General features: G+C 31.9%; 1 protein-coding gene across 9 annotated transcripts in view; it reads right to left on the bottom strand.

Moving 5' to 3' along the window:
• Positions 1 to 24,179, bottom strand: part of LOC124532530 — a 101,739-nt gene that overhangs the window by 67,749 nt on the left and 9,811 nt on the right. Inside the window, exon 1 of one of the 9 annotated variants that reach the window (XM_047107468.1) lies at positions 13,401 to 13,904. The exons of the other annotated variants lie outside the window; for them this stretch is intronic. Coding sequence (XP_046963424.1) covers positions 13,401 to 13,457 — 57 coding nt within the window. The 5' untranslated portion in view covers positions 13,458 to 13,904. Of the gene's footprint in view, positions 1 to 13,400; positions 13,905 to 24,179 lie in introns of those variants that run through there. 9 annotated transcript variants of the gene reach the window in all.

Raw genomic sequence — 24,179 nt, 5'->3', positions numbered from 1 at the left:
TGAAGTGTGTACGTATTAAAATAAGATTATAATATTTACTTACTTTCGTTTAGTAACGATTCTAGTGTTGCAAACTTTAGGCAATCAATGCAGACGATGTATGTAATTAATTATATATATTTGTGTCAATTATATTATAGGAAAACAACTAGAAATGAAAATGTGTTATATTTATCTTTTTTAAACTCTTTTTTTAAGTCCGCAAAACATAAATACGAAATATTAAAATGTATCTATAATCTTCCGTTGGGTTTTTTTGAGGCAAAGATTTTTTTCGAATCTGTGGTTCTTACTTGTTATCATTATTACGTCATCGATTATCATAGCTACTAAATGTAACATATGCAAGTGTAATTTATGGAAATTTGAATTTTATGGTAAGTATAAATATAGATGATACAACGTTACTCAATGTATCTTCCGTAATTACACAACTTTATTTCCCGTTCAAACAGAACGCCAGCGGTACAGGGTATTGTTTAGCGGCGAATAGTGGCGAGTGAACTCACCAAAACGGGCACAGAGTGTTACCACAGGTAAAAATGTTTTTTATCGATTAATCCTTCCCATGAAATATAATTGAATTGTAGAAATCTTGTCCGTTATTAATTTAAAAAATCACACGTAGCTTACGATTAATCCATACTTAATATTATAAATGCGAAAGTAACTCTGTTTGTCTGTCTCACTGTCAAACCCAATCTACTGTACCGATTTAAATGAAAATTAGTACTCAAATAGCCTAAAGCCTGAGAAAGGACATAGGCTTCTTCTTAATTGAAAAAAAGTGTTGTGAAGGGTCAAAAGGGGAATGAAAAGATGTATGAAAGTATTGTCATTTTTAAAACTAAGGCTTTAAACCTTAAGGCTGTGGATCTACACTTATAAAATATCATATCATGGCACTAAGGAGTGTTTTCATGTTCTCCGCGAGCAAAGTCGCGGGTAACGGCTAGTGTTTTATAGTGTAAGTTTCGCTTGGGTGTGAGGGAAAGGGGGAGCAGGTGTTCGATACCCTATGTCGTTTTTTGTACGTGTAACAATGTGTATGCAAAATTTAATGACCATCGGTTTGAATATGAAAGCGTAACAAAGAAACTAAATCCTTTGCGAATTTATAACTCCAAAATGTAAAATGTAGATAAATTAAATCAAATTGAAATAATAATATTATTTGTATATGATTAATAACAAAAGTTACGACACTACGGACTTCGAGGTGCCAAATAAGACATTGTCGTCACTTGCTGAGAGTCCATTGTTTCGAGGCGGCATCCGTCTTGTGCCATATCTGTCAAAGATAGGTATCTACAACTACACATAAAACATAATGTAGATAGCTACTCAGCAGAAACAACAAACAACAATTCCCAGCTAAGTCCATTGTTATAATGTTACATAATATTAAAATATGTTTAGATGATGTGTATTAACTGATCATATCTCGTTTTTAAGAAAATTTCACACAGGTAACACTAGAAACAGTTCCATTTTTAAAATATTTTATTTATTAATAACTCATGTTTAAATGAGATTAAGACTTTAAAAAAAAGATGAACAAGAAATTAGTACCTAATTTTGTTTCGATTTGATTAGTCGTTTTTCACATACGATTAATATAATTATTTTTATAATAATACATAAATTGTGATCAATTAATGAGAAAGATAATCTTACTACCTATTGATTTTACTACAGCAGTAAAATTTCGTTTGGAGGAAGACGCACTAAAAATATTTTGCAAATATTTTAGATTAATGGAAACGCTGAATCGTTTTAGTCGCCAACTTTATCCAACCGAACCGTTAAAATGCAATTTCAATGAATTTGAAACACCATAAAGATTAAGTATCTTTCGTAGCCTTGTACTCCAAACTGTTCCCTTGGGACTACTATCTAAATTTTGTTGACTAACCTCGTCGCACATTAAAGACTTGAAGTTCAGTATATATTAGATGATGTAATAATATTAGTACAGTATCAAAACCTATTGTAATTAATGATTATGATGAAACAAAAGCATATTGAACACAAATAAATACCAACGCATGTGTTGTGTTACTTAACTCAGATGCGTGTGTGGGCAAGATTAGTATCGCTCATCACTCATGTTCAAACTATGCGGTTCTCTCTACATTGCTCATTGCAATATATTAAAAATAATGTCGTTATTTTGATCAGCTATATAATGTCAATATACTATATTGTTGTTAAATTTCAGTAACCGAAAGTTACGAGTGAAAAACGATAAAAAGCATTAAGGAATAAACACACACACAAACATAATTACAATTATTAACGAAACTTATTTAATGTTTTTATAACCGCTGATAAACAAAAGTGATTGGGTTTAGAATAACCTGACATTAGTTTATAGAACTTATATATATTTATAAATATATTTAAAACATTAAAAAAAAAAATCTAAAATTGTTATTGAAATAGTATTTCTGTATTGGACTTTCTAGCAGGTTTTGATAAAAAAGTTTATAAAAGTTCTTAAATAATAATAAGTTTTACTAATATTCCTTCCGTTTGAGAAAATCATGTTCAGTCACACGTGTTAAATATATATACATATGTATATATTATATATTTAAATAACAGAGTTTTATTACGAGAATTCATGTTTCAAATCAAAATATTCCTTATTGATGTTGGCTTATAAAAACACCTCTGAATCTTAATATTATAGTATTGTATTAAATGTAAACCGGTTCGGAAAGTAGATACTACCGAAAAAACTCTAAAAAAAGATTTTGTTATAAATTTATACGTTTCATTATACGTATTATATTTGTAGTAATGCTGGAAGTCAACTGCAAAGACCACGAGTATTAATACCGGTATCTTTTCTAACAAACTTTGTAATGATTCACAAAGAAGATCCGAAGCTGACCCTCGGGTCAAAGAGAGCAAGTTGTCGTGCTTGTCAACTTACGTTATTAATGCTAATAGCTACAAATATACCGCAGAGGTTTACGGCCACGAAATGGATGTTCTGCCATTGAAATTTCATGTTAAGATAATATAAGTTCCATGTATAATTTTAGTTTTAGTTATATTTAAAAAACTACTATTATAATACTGATATTGTTTATTTCAAGAAGTAAGATCTTACAACATACAACAACAGCCTGTAAACTTCCACTGCTGGTGTTAGATGACGAATGAAAGAATTATTGATCCAGGAAACTCAAATTTTATTTGGAACAATGCCTTACATATCGTAACAAAACGAAGACAACTATAGCGCGATTTAAAATCCTACTAATGCCATCTAATAATGACAACTAATAAAAATAATTTGATTAACATAAACATGAACAGCTGGGATAAAGCCTCCTCTCCCCTTGAGGAGAAGGTTCGGTACATATTCCACCACGCTGTTCCAATGCGGTTGGGAAGCAAGACAAAAAAATTCACTCAAGTATTGTATATTATAAACAGATAAATAATATTATTTAACGTATTTTATACTTTATTTGAACAAAGACCGATTACAATAACAATTTCCTTAATAAATTTTCAAAGAATAATGAGACGTTTCGTAACAATCGGACAATCGCTTGCGTTAGACAACGTGTATAAAAAAGCCTTCGTTAAATTTAAAATTAAGATACAACAATTCATGGGAAAAGTTTCACACAAGCACTTCATTGATATTGTATTCAACAAAAGCCTTCACGGCGTATCATAGTTCAATGTAACGCTTGAGATGAGATCGTAAACCCTTTCATAGACATAAATAATGATCACGATTCTAATAAGAAAAGCGAAAGCTGTAACAAATCGTTCGAATCGGTTATCGTCGGGAAAATTGATAGTATTGTAAATAAAAAATTAAATAAACTCTATTATTCCTAAGAGCAAAGATGGCGCGGTTGGAACGCGTGAATTTTAACCGAAGAGCTTGGTGAGCGCAATGAGCGATGGTGATGAAAAATGTCTTGAAACAACCTGCATATGTTGATCCATCTGCCATGTGTCTATCCAGCCAGTATTGAAGTAGCGTTGTGGAATAATATCTTAACATTCTCTTCAAAAGGTCTGTCCTACGGTGAGATTTCTAGTCTGTTGCTTAACTTTTTTTTTTCTTTTCCAGCTACGTAATAAAAGTCAAACCGATTCGAATTTTATAGTTAACGTAACAATCGTAGATTTGTTATTTATTGTGTTATAATAACCTACTCGAAATCGATCTAGAATGTATTTTTATACTGTTTTTATATAAAGATTATTTAGTGACTCAAGTAAATTACTTAAAAAATTATCTCACAGCAAGTTAATAATTTAAATTGAGATAAATTGTAAAACCTACTTTTTCATAATTTTCTATATAAAAATACAACTACTATCTCTACTACTTCTTCATATTAAATCTTTATTTATACTTTTTATTTGTTCTTAGAATTCAAACAAAGTGAAGTAACGTCACAAAGAAATTAACAACATAAAAAATCTCCCTTCGTCTGGATATAACGGGAGCAAGAAACGCCCATTACGAGCTAGCAGCCTTAAGAAACGATGTAATTTTATGTTTAATACTCACACAACAGGTAGGTGAATAAACATGATCGTTATGACTATATGAATAAGGTTCAAATTACAATATAATACTCTGTTAAGCTAACTAGCTTATTCATAGCTTTAAGACGATAATGATAGCATATTTCCACGCTGTCTTTGAGTAAAACTTGATACTAATTGTATTGTGATAAAATTGTTATATTGCCAACCTGGCTAATAAAATGCATCCTATTCGACTGGTTTCTTATAAACCTTCCTATTAATATATTACTATAATTTATTGGAAAAGAAATCAATTATAATAAACATTTTACTGTTGCTAGACTGTTGAATATTGGAATACTCAACAGTATAGAGCTGAGGTGGCCCAGTGGTCAGAACACGTGCATCTTAACCGATGATTGCGGGTTCAAACCCAGGCAAGCACCACTATATACATTAGTGTTGCCCAAATGCAAGACCAAGACGAGACTTAGCCAGTCTTGGTCTTGGTCTTGCGCCAATACACCTGGTCTTGGTCTTGGTCTTGGTCTTGCGCTCCCAGTCTTGGTCTAAGTCTTGGTCTTGCAGCAAGAGTCTTGCAAGTCTTGCAATTACCTATTAGTCTATTACTATTTATTAAAGTTTATTTTAAATCTCAGAAAAACGTATTAGAATTGGAACATTGTGAGCTTGAATTAACATAGCCATAGTAAAGATCAAGCAGATTAATAAATTGCTGAAGATTTGATAAGAAATTTGAAAAATCAACTGACAAACACAGATTATTTATTACCTACTTGTTCAGAGTCGACGCGTGAATAAAATATAAGAAAAGAATTAGTGCCAATCACTATCCTTCACATATAAGTGAATCTTTTGGCGTACATCTATACTAATATTATAAAGCTGAAGAGTTTGTTTGTATGTTTGATGACAGAGGTTTTAAAATAAATAAATAAATCCTGAACGTCACTATACCTCCAAAGTTACTATTCCTCGTGGACGAAGTAGCGGGCACTGCTAGTAAATACTTACTCTCAATATCTCTCTCAGAGATATTCGGGATGGTAAGCAATACAAAACTCTTATCGCAGGCTTTTTGTTTTATTAAAAGGTAAGTATCTACGCTTTTTATATTATTTTATTAGTATTGTAGGATTGTTTTACACGTTTCAGGTATATTTAAAAGTGGATACAATATTTATCAAACGGGTGATATTTGAACACTTTTTTGCTATTTTTTCTTGTAAAAACTTAAGAAATATAATGACTGAATGTACAATAATAGTACCTAAGTAATTAGTTTAAAACCATATAATCAATATTATAATATTAATTACTATATTAAATTATTATGACATCTACTATCTATCCTTACCATTTTATCGTAATCATAATACTACTTGCGTGATCATTATAATGTATTCATTTTCATTCTAAGCAATCTGAAACTTATTTATTCTTTGGAACACCTGTAGGTACTCTTAAAATTCAAAATTATTTTGCATGTGTATACCTACGCCCTGTGGCGGCCATAAAATAGTGTCAAATGTTGTGATTTCGGCGCGGCGGCAACGATTGTTGTATATGATTTCAAAAGATGCCACCGGCGCGTGTATCATAACCATGTACTTCCGAAAAACGGTAAATTTCTTTGAGAAGTAAGTACAAAACCTTTGATGCCGCATTATCAAAGTGCCGATGATTAAAACATAACTATGCATGCACTCAGTTTGCTTGAAATAGATATTTTTTTATTCGCTATGTAGGTATGTTTGTGGTATTAGTCGTAATGCGCATAGGTCCAGTTTTTCGTATTGTTTGATACACTTTTTGCGTCTCATAGAATTCCTAAGCGTACCTATACACCGAACTGTTACATCTAACTACTCCGTGAAATAGCGCTAAGTCCTAGCTGCAAGACGCAAGAGTCTTGCAGGCTATGTCTTGTTCTTGCGCAAGTCTTGCATGGTCAGTCTTGGTCTTGGTCTTGCTAAAAATACGCGGTCTTGTTCTTGGTCTTGGTCTTGCAAAAACGCAAGAACAAGACCAAGACTGCAAGACCAAAACTGAATTTGGGAAACACTAATATACATATATGTGTTTAATTTGTGTAATTCATCTCGTGCTCGGCGGTGAAGGAAAACATCGTGAGAAAACCTTCATGTGTCTAATTTCATTGAAATTCTGCCACATGTGCATTCCATCAATCCGCATTGGAACAGCGTGGTGATTCCACCATGTTTCATACCCTCTCCTTAATGGAAGAGGAGGCCTTATCCCAGCAGTGGGAAATTTACAGGCTGTTACTCTAGACTGTTGAACATGGTAATATTCCAAAATAAGCTTGCATTTTGGAACATTACCCAAGCGACACACCAACAATATCTCGGATTTAATATTCGGATTGTCGGACATTAACAAGCTTCGACAGATTATATTTTTATATCGATCTTACTGTCGAGCCTTGCTGTAATTGAACTGGTTTTTTATACTTCAGGAAAAATTTTCAATCGTTCGAATCAAAATAAAAAAAGCTGTCATGTCACCAGCACCAAAACTGTAAGCGAAATTCTAAATGATTAAATAAGCAAAGCTGATATTAAATTTAACTCACACATACTAAATATCAGCTAAAAGTAATCAGACGAACATTAACGCCGCAGTTCTACGATTTCGAAACGTTGAAAATGTAATCGATAAATGATTAGTGAACATAAAAGAAATAAAACAATATTTTACTCATCCGTAATAATAAACCAGTCCTAAGATAACTCGAGCCCTGTAACGGGTCTGGATAGCTGTAATAAATTGGTTCTGACGGTTAACGAATACCTCACATGATTCACGTCCATGATTCTTTACAAACGAACGTTTTATACTTATCGATATGAAATAACAGCTCATAAATGACCCACAGTTGGGTGAATATGTGCTTATTAATGACTTTGTATAGTTTTGTGCCAATCTGCCAGAATTTAATCCGATACATTAAAAACTTGAACCGATATTTGAATAGGAAAAAAAGGCTTGTCTCTTTTTATGAATCTTTTACACCTATCATTCTTTTAACTTTTAATAAAAAGGAATCTCATGTGGCCCCAGGGCTTTAGACCCCGATGCCTAAATTCATCCTAGTTCGTTTGTGATCAAAGTCCACATTCTCTGGACCATCTTGTTGATGTTGATTAAGTTAGCTTTTACAATAAAAACCAGTCATGTAAACTACACGGAATACATATTATAAATCAGTATATTTCTATATTTATGATAGATCATGTTAAAATACATTGGTATCTTGTCAATGTTATACGCTAATATTCTAAAAAAAACAATTCATCATTACAAGAACAACGCTAATTGGATTATAAATTCACGGCCGCAATTCGCGTTGAAAATCGCAAACGGGCTCAAAGCGGTAATGATCGCTGTATTACACGATTGGCACCCGGCAGGTGTGAAATTTGTAATGCTATCATTAAAGATCACAAAGAAAGCTAGCAGAAACATCTATATTTTCTTGTAAGATTGTGGCATATGTTGCAAGAGCTATAAAATAGCTTGTTACTCTGAGATAAACTCATACACCAAGCATTACTTTTCTAATACATCGGTGTATAAATTGTGTTAGGAGATAGTTCGATCGTATTTTTTTCTTATTTATTAAGATTCCAATGTAATTAAAATTAACAGCTATCCTTCGATAACGGTCAACCACGAGATGGCTGTTTGACGTACCGACAGGAGTGTATAATCACTCTTGAATTAATTAAAAATCAATACAATCGATTGAAGATGGCGCCATAATTTCGCCGTAAAATACCTACAATAAACATAAAAAAGGGATAATTTTCCTTTTTAAAAATATATTTGAATATTGCTCGTGTCTCGCGTATAAGTTTAACCCTGAGGTTACACATTGGAAGGCACAGTTTTCTTCATGTGTCTCCGTTAGGCGCAATCATAGGATACGCAATTCACCATAATTCATCTACCGGGCACTACGTTCACACAATTCCGAGGTACCCTAATCAAGTAATTTGATCCAAGGCGATGAAATGCCTGGTATTTTCTTGAAATTACATTTGCATGTATAGTTAGTGATGAGCAAGACATTATCTACGGTTGGAATATCTAATGTTTATATTTATATAGACATGATAAATAAATAACTTAAATTTAATTACGATGGCAGATTAAGGAACATTTTCATCATAATTGAAATGCTATGTGGATGAACCTAAGAGTTTAGCTATTATTGAATAACTAATAATGATTGATATGTGTACTTATGATCTTCAATACTTCATTCTTATTAATATTATTATATAGAGGACAGCAGAAAAAAGTTTAAAAGATAATCTTTTAACCCGAAAAAATTGAAGAGACATTTGTCCGGCTGTGGAATACTACGGAATATTACTTTACTTTTTTTTATTTCTCGTTATTCATAACAAACAGCATAAAAATAAAAAGAGTTCCTTCCACGTTTCAATTTTTAATTCATTAATATTGCAATACAAGTGAAAGTCACTACGCACAGTCGACAATCAATTTTTAGAAAAATAAATCGTTTACACGTCTATAGTGAGTTTTCTTTATTTAAAATCTATTAATATATTTGAGAACTTTTACAAATAGTAAACCGAAATAGACAATAATTCTATAAATGGTGAAAGTATCATTTATTTTATTGAAAATCTGTGACACTCAAAAGAAAAATCAATTGACAATCTAACTCACAACGACTGAATCTTTTAAAAGCTCATTATCAATATCACGTTCATTAAAGTATAATATGATATCGTGCTGAAATTTATCAAATTCATTTTATCACTTGAATGCTCTAAGACAGTACTTTGACCTATTAACGAAGACCGACCGTGGTGTGGCAAAAATGTCATGAATAGAAAGACTATAACGACACTTGCGTGATGAATAACATTTAGCAAGGCTATCGATGAATGGCCAAACGCTTATTGTGGTGAAACGATGGCGAAATTTATTCTTGACATTTAACACCTTTTGAAGTAGATCCTGAAGTTGCGAGTACTTTCAAGAAGTTCAATTATAATTTACGGCGTCCTTATCGTATCAAATGTCATTGTTTGATCCTAATTTTTTTTTTGGATTTATAAAAACAAGCAAATCCATCGAGAGACGTCTGCCATGCGTTGTATTATAAAACCTTTATCGAGCTATGATTTATCTTCTGGTATTCGTTTTAAGAATATTGGTTTAGTGTTTTTTTTTTAGTTAGATAATACATAAAATACGATGTCTCAAATAATATAGACTATGCTCCTTAAAATACTGCATTCTTTTTCGTGTTATTTTGAGCGACACCAACATTTCAAGAAACATTATCAGTTCAATTTCAAGAATATTTTATACTTCTATGTGTCAAAAAAATTGGCCTTATATAAAGTAGATATGATGATGTATCCATTAAATTTGCTTGGTCTTTATCATCTCAGTGGTCAGTTCCTAATGATCGGGCTCATCAGCAGTTGATTACATATACCGTTCTAGTACAATGAATTTATAGTATATTAGAAGCTGATCAAAATTCCATTACTTCGTTCAAGAGAATGATCTGTCGGCTGGGATCGAAACTGTTAACTGCTTTATAATTATCTCTAAAATGTTAACTTAAGCTTGTTGGAACGTTATTTGAAAAAGTTAAAGGGCAGCGCGAACGTGACCTTTTTAGTGTAGCAAATAGGAAAGTTACGGCATTTTAAAAATCTTTCAAATATATTGAAGATCAGACAGACGACGGTTCACGCGAGGAAAAGGGATACGATTGTGCGACATTAATGATTGCCTTAATTAAAGCTTCCAATATGGCGCCCTTGCCATCGGTACGATTACTTTGATACTTTTATTTTGCAAAACTATTACTAGGTAGCTTGTATAAGAAAAAAATTAAACACACTTATTTTAATTTTCATTCTACAATCGACAAGAAACTTGATTTGTTTCAATGGTTACGAACAAAATCAAGTCGAAAATAATAATTAATCGAGTTTTTCAATGAACCAATTGGATAGGAATCGATGTCGAAGACTTGACATCTCATCAATATGAAATCCAGCTGTGGGTTGTTCTGACGCCAATGTATCGATTTATGATTACACACGTTTCCAGTGCACTGGGGTCGACACACATCCTGCACACGCTATGCGGATAGAAACCAGTGACCTATTATATTACAGGTTTAGCTTGAACTAGACCGTACCATTAAATAGCTCTGTCAACATTTTGTTCTCCAAAACGTCTGATATTCCATTTTGAAGGCATGCCTCGATCGCCTTAATCGAATTCTTATGTTTAGATTTTCTTAAGAAATAACGGTTAGATCGCAGTTAAGATTTCCTATTACGTTCAATAGTTAAGATCTAAATGTTACTCCACGGTGGAACGGTTGTGTTTGTAAATAAACAACAATTATTCTACAATTTCCACTGAATGGTATAGTTGTATAATTCTATTAATATTTCTTACTTGTACTTAATTAATACTACAGAATAATTAAAGGTAAAAAAGGATACCACATCGGTTTCCGAGTTTAACAGTTTTAGAAGTGGTAAATTTTTCCTATAGTACCTACTCATATCCGGGAAGAGATGGCTACTTGCGTGCCTGCCTACATTTCGTCTCTGCCCTTTCCATATAAAAAAAAAAAACTGCAAATGTATTCGAAATTAGTTTCATGACTTATTGAAGGTTATTTACAATCAACCTGACTTCTTATCTTTAAGAATTCAAAAGCAAATGTTTTGAACACCTAAAGTCAAATTATTTATACCTTATCAGTTCCAGTAAAGAGCTTGTTAGATATACTATTTAAAAATAATTACTTTATTCTAACCGCATTCAATAGATAATACTCTCTAATCATATATTGCTTGAAGCCTGTACAATTTTTTATTAGTCTGTTAAACTTCTGACTGACTCGGAAGACTGCACAGAAGTCATCGTATGCGCATATTTTGTGCCCTAATACAAGTGAACTGCCTGTATGGGTATACAGACTTTTATTTTTTATTTTTATTAGATATTCTTTAAGTTACAAAATGATGTGACAGAAATCTACCATTAATGGTGAGAGTGTGTCATTTCTGGTTAAGGAAGAATAAGTTTATCTTCTCTTTGAGACGCGAGAATGTAAGACTGCCAACAGTCATATCCCAGTTTCCTGTTGGGAATTTTTTGACAGATCTTTTGACACGAACTACCTGCTTTGTACCGGATTTGATGTCGTAAGAAGTCGTTGAGACCAGCTAGGTATAATATCTGAACTACAAGTAGGTTGGTCCTCCTCAGTAGACCTGTTCCCATCAACTGCAATGCTAAGTATCACCTTGTTCTCATTTAAACGAGATTGAGATAGTGCTGGTACTATCTTAAGTCGAATGGGGGCGATGTCAATGTCAGGTGTCAATATTATTTCCAAGTATTAGATAATCTGTCGCGGATTTGTTGTTTGACTGCTATGGTTTCAAAATTACACTAAACATTTTTATAAGGGAAATTGTGTATTAATTAAATTAGTAAATATTATTTATATATTTAAAACTCAAACTAAATGTTGTTAAAATTGATATTTATACATTTTTTCTTTCTTTTTTCATTGGCTGTTTGTGAACGTGTACTGCCACAGATTCTAACACTGAAACCAACTTTATATATAAGTATTGCTCGTTGTAAAAGTGAACTGGAAGGTTCCTTATGAGTAATAAAGTTCTTTAACCTGAAATACGCAATAGAAACACAAATCTCGAAACAAAACACATAGCAGGTCATTATATTGTATAAGTATTGAAACATTTTATTAAGGAAATGTTATACCATACGTTTATGGTAATATGTAATTGTTATACTATTACAATAGCGTGGGTGCGTGAACGCTGTAAGATTGATTACCCACGATGCGTTGTCTACTTCCCTGGCTTTCACTTCGCTCTAAGAAACGTTATTGTAAAACACCTGTTTTACTTTTGTAGTACTATTCATATTACCATTCATCTTCACATACTATGATAATATATTATTCTTGGAGAAACTATTTTCTTAAAAAAAAAAAGAATTGCAATACCGCTTAAAACGTGAAAAAGGTTTTACCGACTTGTATGTAACGATTGACGTAATGTAAAACTTGAATCGAATCGATAAACCTATATGCAAAATAATCGTATGTTTGCATATCGAATATTATTAAGAGTGCATTTAAAAAAAACTTTTAAAATTCACAAGGTCACAAGATGTACTGTAGATATTTTAAATTAATTCTTTTGTATTTATTTTTATTTAATGTTTAAGCAGTGAACTCATCGAGTATCTAATTATTTATTTGTTTTATTAACAATTTATTTTAAGAACTCATAATGGTAAACACCGTTATGTACGCTGTAGTGAGCCCGAATACCGTAATTACAATTGAGTCAATAATGTCTTCAATTGGTGAAATAATACAATAAACTGCTATAGGTAATATTTCAACAAGGTGAATTGTTATCATGGAAGACAATCTTACTCAACCGAAGCATGATGATTCATTTAAAAGTAAAACAAATATTTCATTGTTTATTAACATTTTAAACTCATAATTAGCAATATAACGAAAGTTCTTTAAACAAACTGAAAGGTACCAAAATAAGATTAGAACGTTGGTATGTATTGCACCATAGCGAAATTCGACGTCCATCTTGTGAAAATTTCGCAACTCCTTTTCACAGTTATGTAACCTTCGTTTTTTAATTCAAAAACAAATATCAAAATAATTCCTCGATTTAATACAATAAGCAGAGGAACAGTGTCAAGAAAACAATTGCCGAATTATTTTGTCATTATTTTGATTTTATCTTTATTTTTTCTATACTTACCATATCGTCGCACTGCGCTTCACCGTCCTCGTCATAGAAGATGTTGCAGTCATCCATCCCTGCTGCTGGTTGCGCAGGCCTCACTAAGCCGGGTCCCTATACCCGTTCATCAATACGGCCACAGGGGGCCGGACAACCGGCATCCGAAATCACTATCACAGCACACCGGCACCGATTGAAGGTACAATTAACCGAGTAAATTTACGAACGACTTCAACGGGATAATCCGATGAGTCACGCAACAAATAACCGACTAAACTGCAACTAGGATCGAAACATAGGCGCGTAGGTGTCCCTAACCAGCTAAATCGGATCTAACGAACTGGTGGAAACGATGTATGTTCAATGACGATTTTTTAAGCACTGACTAGCGAACGTTAAAAACAATTGTTTGAATAATGCTTGATCGACGGTTTGTGTTTTTTGTTATTCAAGGGCGATCCGATGAACGAGCTTGATTTTACAGATGATGTTTTTTGTGTGGAACTGCGTAGCTAGCCGTGTCGCGGTCGAGCGGAGGGTGGCGCGCGCACTCCGCCGGGGTGCATTGATCGAACATCTACTGCGCATGTCCTCCCTAAGAATTTCTCGACTGTTTTGACATTTACTCAGCCAGCCTAGGGTCACTTCATACTAAAATGTAGCCAATGTCGCCGTGCATTGCGGAGCACTTGACATTATTTCGTGACTTTATCACGATTGAGGGAATTACCTTTTGCCAAGAATTCCCTTGTACATAACACAGCAAACTTATTATTCACTAATAGACTATGTGTATTAGATTTTGTTGTTGTTGTTATTTACGTTTATAAAGATTCTAAGACAAATTCCTTTTACGATGGTTTATTTTTAGAAACTAGGAACAAAATTTATTTCCTTTTCTACATTTCAAAGTATGTTTATACATTTAAATTATTTGATATTAAATATATTTTTAAAATAAAATAATATAGATACGCATTGAAATTATTTTTTGATCTAATTAGAATGTACTGAATGATGTGCGAAGGTGGTTAGTATGAAAGAGTTGAACCGTGGCAAAACTGTGCCAAGGCACTCGGGACCAGCGGCCATTCACTACGCTATGCCTCTTCCTTATTTACAACTGAGAATATATTTGCAGCAAAATGTTTACGATCACATTTTCATTCTTAATACTATTTTTATTTACTTCGGAACAATGACATCGATGTTATAACTATAATTTTGTAGTAGCCCTTGTATCCAGAGCCGGATTTAAAGGTCTGGAGGCCCCCGGGCCACAAAGGAGTGGGGGCCCTAGACAAACAGAAGCGTGAACAACCTAATAATTATATTATCATGAATTAATTACTTTTTTATTTCAATCAGTAAGCTATGATTTATTTCCTTGTATCGGTAACTTTTAAAATATTAAATAATAACATTATTATAATTTGACTAAATCTCGGTATTTGTTAACTTGCTGAAAACTGTGGCCCCCACTAATGTGGAGGCCCCAGGGCAGTTGCCCCGGTTGCCCTCCCCTAAATACGGCCCTGCTTGTATCAAAACATTGGTGAGTAAATAAAGGTGAAAGTTCTGTAATGAAAACACATTGGTATTTCTAATCTCTGTGTAATTTATCAATGCCAATGTCGGTTATAGACACAGTTACTTATTTACTTGCCACTTCCACGTCGTGATCAAGGCTCGCTTTATGTATATTAGGTATGATATCATTTAACAGATAACAGTCAAATCAAATACTTTATTCAATATCGAATCATTAAACTTATTTATTGTCAAATAAAACACTAACACCGCCTACCGCTATCATTTATTCTTGCATATTATTATCATAATATGTGGAAATAAAATTATATAATTATAATTTAATGTATCGTAAATGTTGTAAAATCTATAATGTTGTAACTTATATTCTTGGTACCCAAATGTGTCTCCGAAAATCCCTACGACTTGTAAAACTTACAAAAGTTATCTAACTTACTGATACTTAATGTTATTTCTAAGTTAGACTTTAAAAAGCAATGAAAGTCGTAATGTAGATTGTGTAAACGTTCACTTTAAAACGTTTTGCAATTTTTTTATAATCTCATAAATCACACCAATTAGGTTACGTTACCAAAGTCGTAACAATGTTAACGTTTTATTACAATATTTTCTTTTTAACTTATTATTTTAAGTTACTATAATTGGTCTGAATTTCTCTACTCGATTGTTCAAGCTTTAACAACCACAGCCTTCTATGGTTTTAAAAAAAGAACATTTGAATGTTAGTATTTGTATATGCACATATCTACGTGTAAATATGCGTTTGAGATTTTTTCTTTATTACATACAAAGATTGCTTACTTAGAAATACCTTACCTTAATAGCTACCTACCCCTAGCCATAGACATTGGCTCATTGATAAACAATAAGTTAATTCACAACATTATAAGTATGGCTGTTTTGCGGGATACCTATCCAGACAGGCTTACAATAAGCTATTCAACTAAATAGCTCTCTTTTTCGATTCATGCAACTAAAATGTTGATAATATTGATTTAGAATTTACTTAAACCAACACGTTATACCATAAAGTACAGCAAATATTGTAGTTATAAATCTTGATGAAGAAATGTAATTATAATAGATAGAAATAGGTATCAAGCGAATAATACTATTTATAAAAGAGTTTAAAATTATTAGGTTGGTTTTGTTATTTTTTCTTTTTATTTTTACATATATACGTATGTAACTGATACTTACATAGTAGCTTTTTATGTTTTGTCTGCCTTAAATCACGATATCTAACAAACATCATCAATAATCATAACCATCACAGTTTGTCATTTTGTAACTTTGTCTATAATTTATCAATAATTTACCAAAGAGTATAATAGAACATGCCACGAATTTAGAAATATATCAGTATTTATACAGCTTTGAAAACAGTAAGTAACTCTCTTTACAACAATGTTAAATTCAAAGGTAATTGACGAGTATTTCCTCCGGGAAATTTCAGCTCATGTAGAATTCAGTCTGGTAGAAATACAAATGGCCGATGGAGTATACATGTAGGGAAAAGTAAATATTTTTTCTTAATAGACACACAACAAATATTTAATAACTAATCTATATTTAATTTTCTACATGTCATTATGTTTTATTATAAGATCTAAGTATAATATTATTACTGTATGAAATATTCCTTTACTAATAAAAAAAAAAAAACTGTAGTAGTATTATTTTAAACGTGCCAATTGTTTTTGTGTTTGTGTGTAGAACTAGTTCCATTCCATTTTTTTTTAACTTAATTATGTAAAATTAACGACGTATAAAACCTTCACAATTCGCAAAAATTCCTATTATTTAATGTTAGTTTGCATCGGATTAATGGAATAAATTAAAGTATTTTCTTCTATCTCCCTTATGTTGAAACAAGTATTAGGTGTAAAGGATTACATACATAATATATTTAATATGTGTTACACAATCTAAGAACAGTTCGTAAGGTTTCCGCAAATATAGAAAACCTTGACAATATATGCAACTAACTCTTCCTTATAACTTAATCACAAATCTTGCATCTGCTGCTTTAGGAAAATGGTCTTTATTTACAAATACAAATGATTTAAATTACCTTGAGATACGAGTCGAAATACTGCTTAGTTTTTATTGTTACTTTTAATTAAGTGACACATTAATTTGTGTTCATTCGTGAGTCTGCAGGAACATTCTTATAATAACTTAATATATTTTTGGGACATTTATAACACTTGAATGTAACATTTATATTTAAAGTACAAAATATAAATTAATATTAATAATAGCATGACTTGTTTCACTCATGATCTTATTATTCAATTAAATTTTCACATAATTCGATGCAAAACAATGATGTTAGTAAACAGATATGTTATTAACGCGCAAAAAGTGAAGACTAGAAAACGTCCTAATTGGAACGTTTGCCTTTAGTCGTTTTACGTAGTAATACGTTATAATATATCATAATTACGTAGTAATACGTTTTGCGTAATTAAAACATCTAGTTATCCCTTTTACTTATTGTTTTTATCAAGCTATCCTTTTTACTTGTAACGAAATGTAAAAATAAACTAAAATAAACGGCGCGGCACACTTCTTTCTGTTGTTTAGTATGGATATAACATATCTGTTTATTAGAATATCATTGATGCAAAACAAATAACAAAACGCTCAAGTCGTCAAAACATTTTTTAGTTAGTATTAAAAACAAGATAATCTATGTTTAATTTTAATAATTTGAAATCGTCTTTCAACAATATTTTTTGTAACCATTTTATGTAATGCCATTGACTGCTTCATTGCGCTTCAATACTTATAAAAAGCTTACGTGAAGCGAGAAATGCGTATTTGTAAAGATGTTTGTGTAATGAGCGGCTCCGGTCATTCCCTCGCCGAGGGACCACATTCCTTTGGGAGCTGAGACCTGCGTCGGAGTCACGTCAATCCGACTCTTAAGTCTTAACTACTGTTTTAACTAACTTTTCATTTGAATGCGTAAGTTAACCATTCGTGTATCAACAGATAAAATGTTTAAAACTCTAATTTAAGAGCAATAATATAACGCTGTATCATTTAATGTGTTTTTAAGGCATATTTAATTGGCACTTATTATTAATATAAAATTTTCGTATCGTATTATAAATGATGTTATTAAAATCTCAGTCATTAATCATAGAATTTTTTTATAAGCAAAAAATTAACAGCTTGCGATCTTCGTTTCAAGATCACCATATTATGTTCCGGCACTCGAGAATCATTTCCATTCGATTTTGGCAACCAATTTGAATTTCGATCTAACCATGTTCAACAAAACCGCAATCAAGATGCCAACGTAATTATTATGGTTCATTCTTTGTTGAATGAGTGAGTCAGTCACACGATGTGCCATCTCATTCGTGAAGATCGTGATCGTGTGTGTTTTGTAATGCACGTTGGACATTTGATGACACAGCTACAGTATACATATAAACGCGACAGTTTGGATAGCTGTTTGACACTTATATGTCAGGGCGACTAAACATATTAGAATTAAATTTGGTAGAGATTATAATTTGGGATGACAAAAATGTCACTTTTATATTCCTTTTCCCACACAGGCAAAGTCGCGGACTGGCACTAGTAGAATAAATATTGTTTTCACACACATAACATTTGCTTGAAATACATTTTTATGCGTATTATTTACACAATACTTAGTAAAAGATTATTTATAAAATGAATTCATAATAAATTTAATTGTACAAAGTATACAATTATCATATAATAATAATCATTTAGAGTAAAAACACTAACAGTATTGTGTTATTAAAGTTTTTATACATTATTTTGCCACAAAATATTGTAATGTTTTTTATAAATAAAATTGTCCTTGTCGTGATTACAAAGTGCAACGACTAGGAAGCGGTTTGCCGATGAATGATACTCAGCTCGCCAGCGTTTGAAAGAACATTCAAATGTATTGCGTGGGTTACTCTCGGAGAAGATTGAGGTATGCAATAAAATTATACAAAAAGCTGTACAATAGTTTTGTTGTAACACCTCGGACCGGTTACGTAGTCAACGCAGGCGGCATTCGTGTTCTGGCATCGTATAATTAATTAATTGCATTCCTGCGCAGGCGCACATCGTAAGACATGTGTGCGTGTGTACAAACAATTTGTTTGCGCAAACGCAGAGATTCGGTTTGCGATGAGATTTCCAATAAGATTCACACATTTCATTGATTCATACATATTTTCCTATAATTTATCGTATCTGATGCAATTAAGTGCAAATTAAGTGTCAACATAAGAATTTATGAATAAAGCGCCAGCTTTTCTTTTTTATACTAATAATTATAGGGATATTGAAGATAAAACTGAAAATTTTAATCAGAGTTTAACAGACACGGTTAGGAACATAAAATTATTTAATTGTGTATGTATTAAAATACTTTATTTATAGTATGTCGATCTGATCACTCATTTCACTCATGAGTTCCGAGCTTATACCCAGAGCAGCTGTGTGTGTGTTATTTTAATTACCATTCAAATAGATTCAATTCTTTATGCAGTTAAGTTCATATCTATCGAAAATTACCGGCAAGAAACTGGCTTTACTTAAGTTACCCATTTCTATAATTTATAATTATATTAATTAAAGTTTCAGTGGTCAATTTAAATATGTATAATACAACAGAAATTTGGATATATAATGCATTATTTCGAAAAGATTTTTATTAAATCTCGGGCAATTAATCAGTTTTGTGAAATGGTTAATCCGACCGAAACGGCATTAATTTTTATTTAAATCAACACTTTCATGGTATACTCAATAAAAATAATCTTTATAGTTTCCAAATATTACAAGAACCATAATAAAAAAAATGCCAACAGATATAAAATTAAATTAACAAAAGGTCAATTTTTTCCTTATAAACGGAAAGGGGCGCCATTCACAAAGGGATTGCGAGTGAAAGGAACTCGAAAGTTCTTTCATTACATATATAATATCCAGTGGTATCAGATCCATGGTGATGGTGAAGATAAACGCGTTTGCTTTTACTGCCTTGAATGGGTTGGGCGTGTTTCACTTGGTGACATACTGACGGCCGTGCGAATCTTGCCCTTACAACTGAAATCTAATGTATGCATTCAACTGTGTTGTTGCACATATGTATTTGTTACTTATTAGTGTCTTCTTGTAGACAGAAATGATTTTGTAAGTTGAACAGCTTACCAAAGAAAGACTTCTCATTTCGAATTTCAAATCAATGATACAAGTGAAAAAATATTTTTCTTTTTTTTTGTGGATTTTTTTCGAGAGGCCACAGATTATTTTGCAAGCTTTTAACTTAATTTTAATTTGACAGATGAACAAGTTATGTGACATTGAAGTCGTATTCCGTAGGCGTATTCAAAGTGGTTTAGGCAATGACGTCAAATCTAATGCCACCCAGTTATAGAGCATTGTAATGAAAAATATCAGTTTTATTAATTTAAGATAAATAACCTATTTAGTGACTTATTTTTCTTATTAAACATATACAGCCAAATAGACGTAGGAATCCTGTAAGTAATTAAAAACTAATTTAATAACAAAAATAATCTATTATAGAGATAATAATATCATTAATATTTAAGTATTAACAATATCACTGTTGATATAGAAACTACTTTAATTGATATTGCGTTTGATAAAACTATAATTTGATATTTTTTGTCGTCTCAGCCGGTAAGAGTGTAACTATAACAATATTATTACATACTTTAAAAGCGTGTAATTTAGAATAGCGGTAGTTGATATCATAGTCCAAGCGACTTACAAGATAACTTCATAAAGTTTATACAGCTCTTGGAGCGAGGTAGGAGTCTTATATGCAAGATACAGACATGGGAAGCCAATACGAGCGTCTGGATGCTTTTGCTGTAAATTATTGGTTTCTATAAACAGTAAATATAGAAACATAATAATTTAAAGGAAATAATATGATTAAGATTCAAAAACACTGTTATTTATGTTAGGTTGTTTAGAACACATTCAAAAACAAACATTGCAGTTTCAAGTAGAGTTACGAGCATATTGGCCATCTGATGGTAAGTGGTCACCACCGCCCATAGACAAAAAACATTAAAAACAGTAAAAAACATTAACCATTCAATCAACCTTGGGAACTAAGATGTTATGTTCCTTGTGCGTGTAGTTACACTAGCTCACTCACCATTCAAATCGGAACACAACAATACCAAGTACTGTTGTTTGGCGGCAGAATATCTGATGAGTGGGCGGTATGTACCCAGACGGGCTTGTACAAAGCCTTGCAACTAAGTATAATAAAGTATCTGATTAATTCTTCCTAAAATTATCAATCCGTCATAGTCAAATACCTTTGTTTGTGGATTTTCCTGCCACCATACGGGTTCTTAAGGCGCGAAGTACTGACTGAATTATATTATGTGCTTAGCATAAAAACAGCTAGAAGGCTCTTACGACGTCCAAAGGTTGAGGGTAGGTAGGTTTATTACACAATACGAAATTATTCTCTAAAGAAAACACATGGTTAAAAATACAATCAATTTGGATTGGAGTGTTAAACACATAAAAAAAAAAATTTTTTAGTACAATTTTAGGAAATCAATTTTACTTTCAATGCCTTCGGCATATTACGTCTTAAGCCTAACCTGACATAACCTAAGTCCTAACTCCACCCGATCGAAACCAGCAAAGCGAGCCATATTACAGCCAAAAAAACAAACCGTGTTTTTATCGTTATATTGTATATATACCCAAAAAGATTTCATTTAAATAACTCAAAAATACATTAAGTATGTTTTTTTTTTAATATTTCTCGATATTATAAATTTTATTGCTTATTTTTTTCGTTCAATGCTCGTTCGTACGCTCTCACCTTATCTGGTTTAACGAGAAGGATAAGAACATCTGCAATATTATCCGGCATGCATAACTGCACAGAGCTTTCACTTAATCTATAAGATCATCTCGATGGTGTAGTGTTTTGCCATCTAGTAATTTTTATTTAAATATACGTTCAGAAACGATGAGATAAACATGCGAGGAAGATATTAGAAAATCATTTATTTAAATAATAACTGAAAGAGTTAATACCTTATGGAATTGAAATACATTTTTAGTTCAGACATTTGCATGCAGAACGAACCGTAATTAATGGCTTCAGAACGATTAGTGATCACTAATTAAATAGTAACACTTTTATGAACAAGTTCATTCTCACGTTAAAATTGTCACGGAACCACTGCAATTAGTGCGGTCAATCATGCAGATAAAAAAGACAGGCAAAAAATATTTTACCTAGTCACTGTTGTATTAAAATCTATTTTCTCTATTTATAAAACCATTTCGTTTGCTAACACCTGTTTCAGAGTTTAATTATAAATTAAATTAACGGTGTTACTTCAATCGTTTTCCAGATCCTCCCAATTAAACCCAATTCCTCCCTTTCTGTCATCTCAGATTTGTCGTTTGATAGAAGAAGACAGGACTGTTTAATTTATAAATATCATTGTAGTTTAATCTATAAATATCATTCACAATTAAAGCTGATAGATAAACTTTGCTTCAAATAATAATATAACACCTAAATTAGAATTACATCACTTTTTTCCTTTATTAAATGCAGTGTATTTACTACATTCACCATAAACGTTTAAATAGTAAAAAAAAAAAACATTTGAATGAACCATTAGAGTTAATTCATTGCAACTTGCGCGGAAGTCAGAAGATTGCAATGCTATTTATTTTTGTCTGCAGACAGTGCAATTTATACCGACTAAGCTTTAGCTCGGAGCATTAAAAAGTAAATACTTGTTAACTACGTTCTAAAACACATCCATAGACCCATTTAATAAAAAAAAACGACTAAAATTACTAAAAAAATTCGTTTCATAAAAAAGTAACATACCTAATTTAATTAAATAAAAAATGATATTGCCCTTTGCTGTATACATTCTGTTACCTAATCACAACGGAATCGTCATTATTCTGTTTGTAGTAAAACCTATGGGTATGTTATGTGTATAAAGGGCAATGCCCTGACCAGTTGACTATGACCGCACACATTTAATTATAAATGTAGATACTTATTTTTAAAAGACCTTCGTTGGAGATGGGTCTTACAGCAGAAACTAATTAATATACTCAAGTAATTATTATAAATTTTGCATACATTTAGTCCTCAGAACTAAAAATGGCACCTAACATCTGTCCTAATCTGATACCAGGGGTAAAACTGCGGCCGGAACGAATAAATAGTTAAGTGGTGCATTGCAATCCCAATTTTCAACTTTATATGCTGTACCTACATCAAATCCGAAATCTCGTTCTGCTTAGAAGCCAATAATAAAAAATATGGTTAATATTAACATTTTTTAAAAGTAAATAAACTTTTTTTTATAATCGCAATGATAAAAGTACTACTTAAACTACTTTATTTTGTGACAATTATTTGATTGGCATTTTTATTAACTATTTTTTAGTTGAATTATCACTGAGTATGCGGATATAATTAATATGAAAGTGAAAACATAAAAACCGGACTGAAAAAAAAAGTCGAATTAATGTATGCGATGTCTATACGTACTGTAACTAAACACATGCAAGTTGTGTAACAAAAAATATAACCTCCAAAGCTATAGAGGCGAAGAGATATTGACATTACAGCTTTGACTTGACGAGCTATACTGTTACGCCTCGTAACTAACCGCAGATGACCTTGAAATGTCGAAGAGTGACTTGTGACATTGCCTATACTAATAATGACAATACACGCACCGAAATCATCGTCAGTTGAATTTCAACTTTTTCCAAATGAAATATCTGAAGTGAGCTCTTGCAGAATAGCACTGCTGATTTAGCTTTTTCATTTTTAGTCCTTTAGGGCAAACTTGAAACTCACCGGAAGATAGGAGCGTGAATCCAGATCAAAATATTATTTATTCAAGTAATAAAAAATTCAAAGCACTTTTAAATCGTCATGTTACAGTGTTGAATTAAATGTAAAAGTAACATGCAATACAGCAGTTACTCTTTTCAGCCATTTTGATTACAGATTATATCAGTAGCATAAAACATTAAGAGCCTATAAATTTCCCTCTGCTCGACTAAGGCCTCCTCTCCCTTTGAGGAGGTTTGGAATATATTCCACGACGATGTTCTAATGCGGGTTGTTGGAATACAAATGTGGCAGAATTTCGATGAAATTAGACACATGCAAGTTACCTCATGATGTTTTCTGTCTTAACTTAAGCACAT

The sequence above is a fragment of the Vanessa cardui genome, chromosome 9, assembly GCF_905220365.1.
Source record: "Vanessa cardui chromosome 9, ilVanCard2.1, whole genome shotgun sequence".
Classification (NCBI taxonomy): domain Eukaryota; kingdom Metazoa; phylum Arthropoda; class Insecta; order Lepidoptera; family Nymphalidae; genus Vanessa; species Vanessa cardui.
The sequence above is the reverse complement of the archived record's forward strand: the minus strand, read 5'-3'. Positions and strand labels throughout refer to the sequence as shown.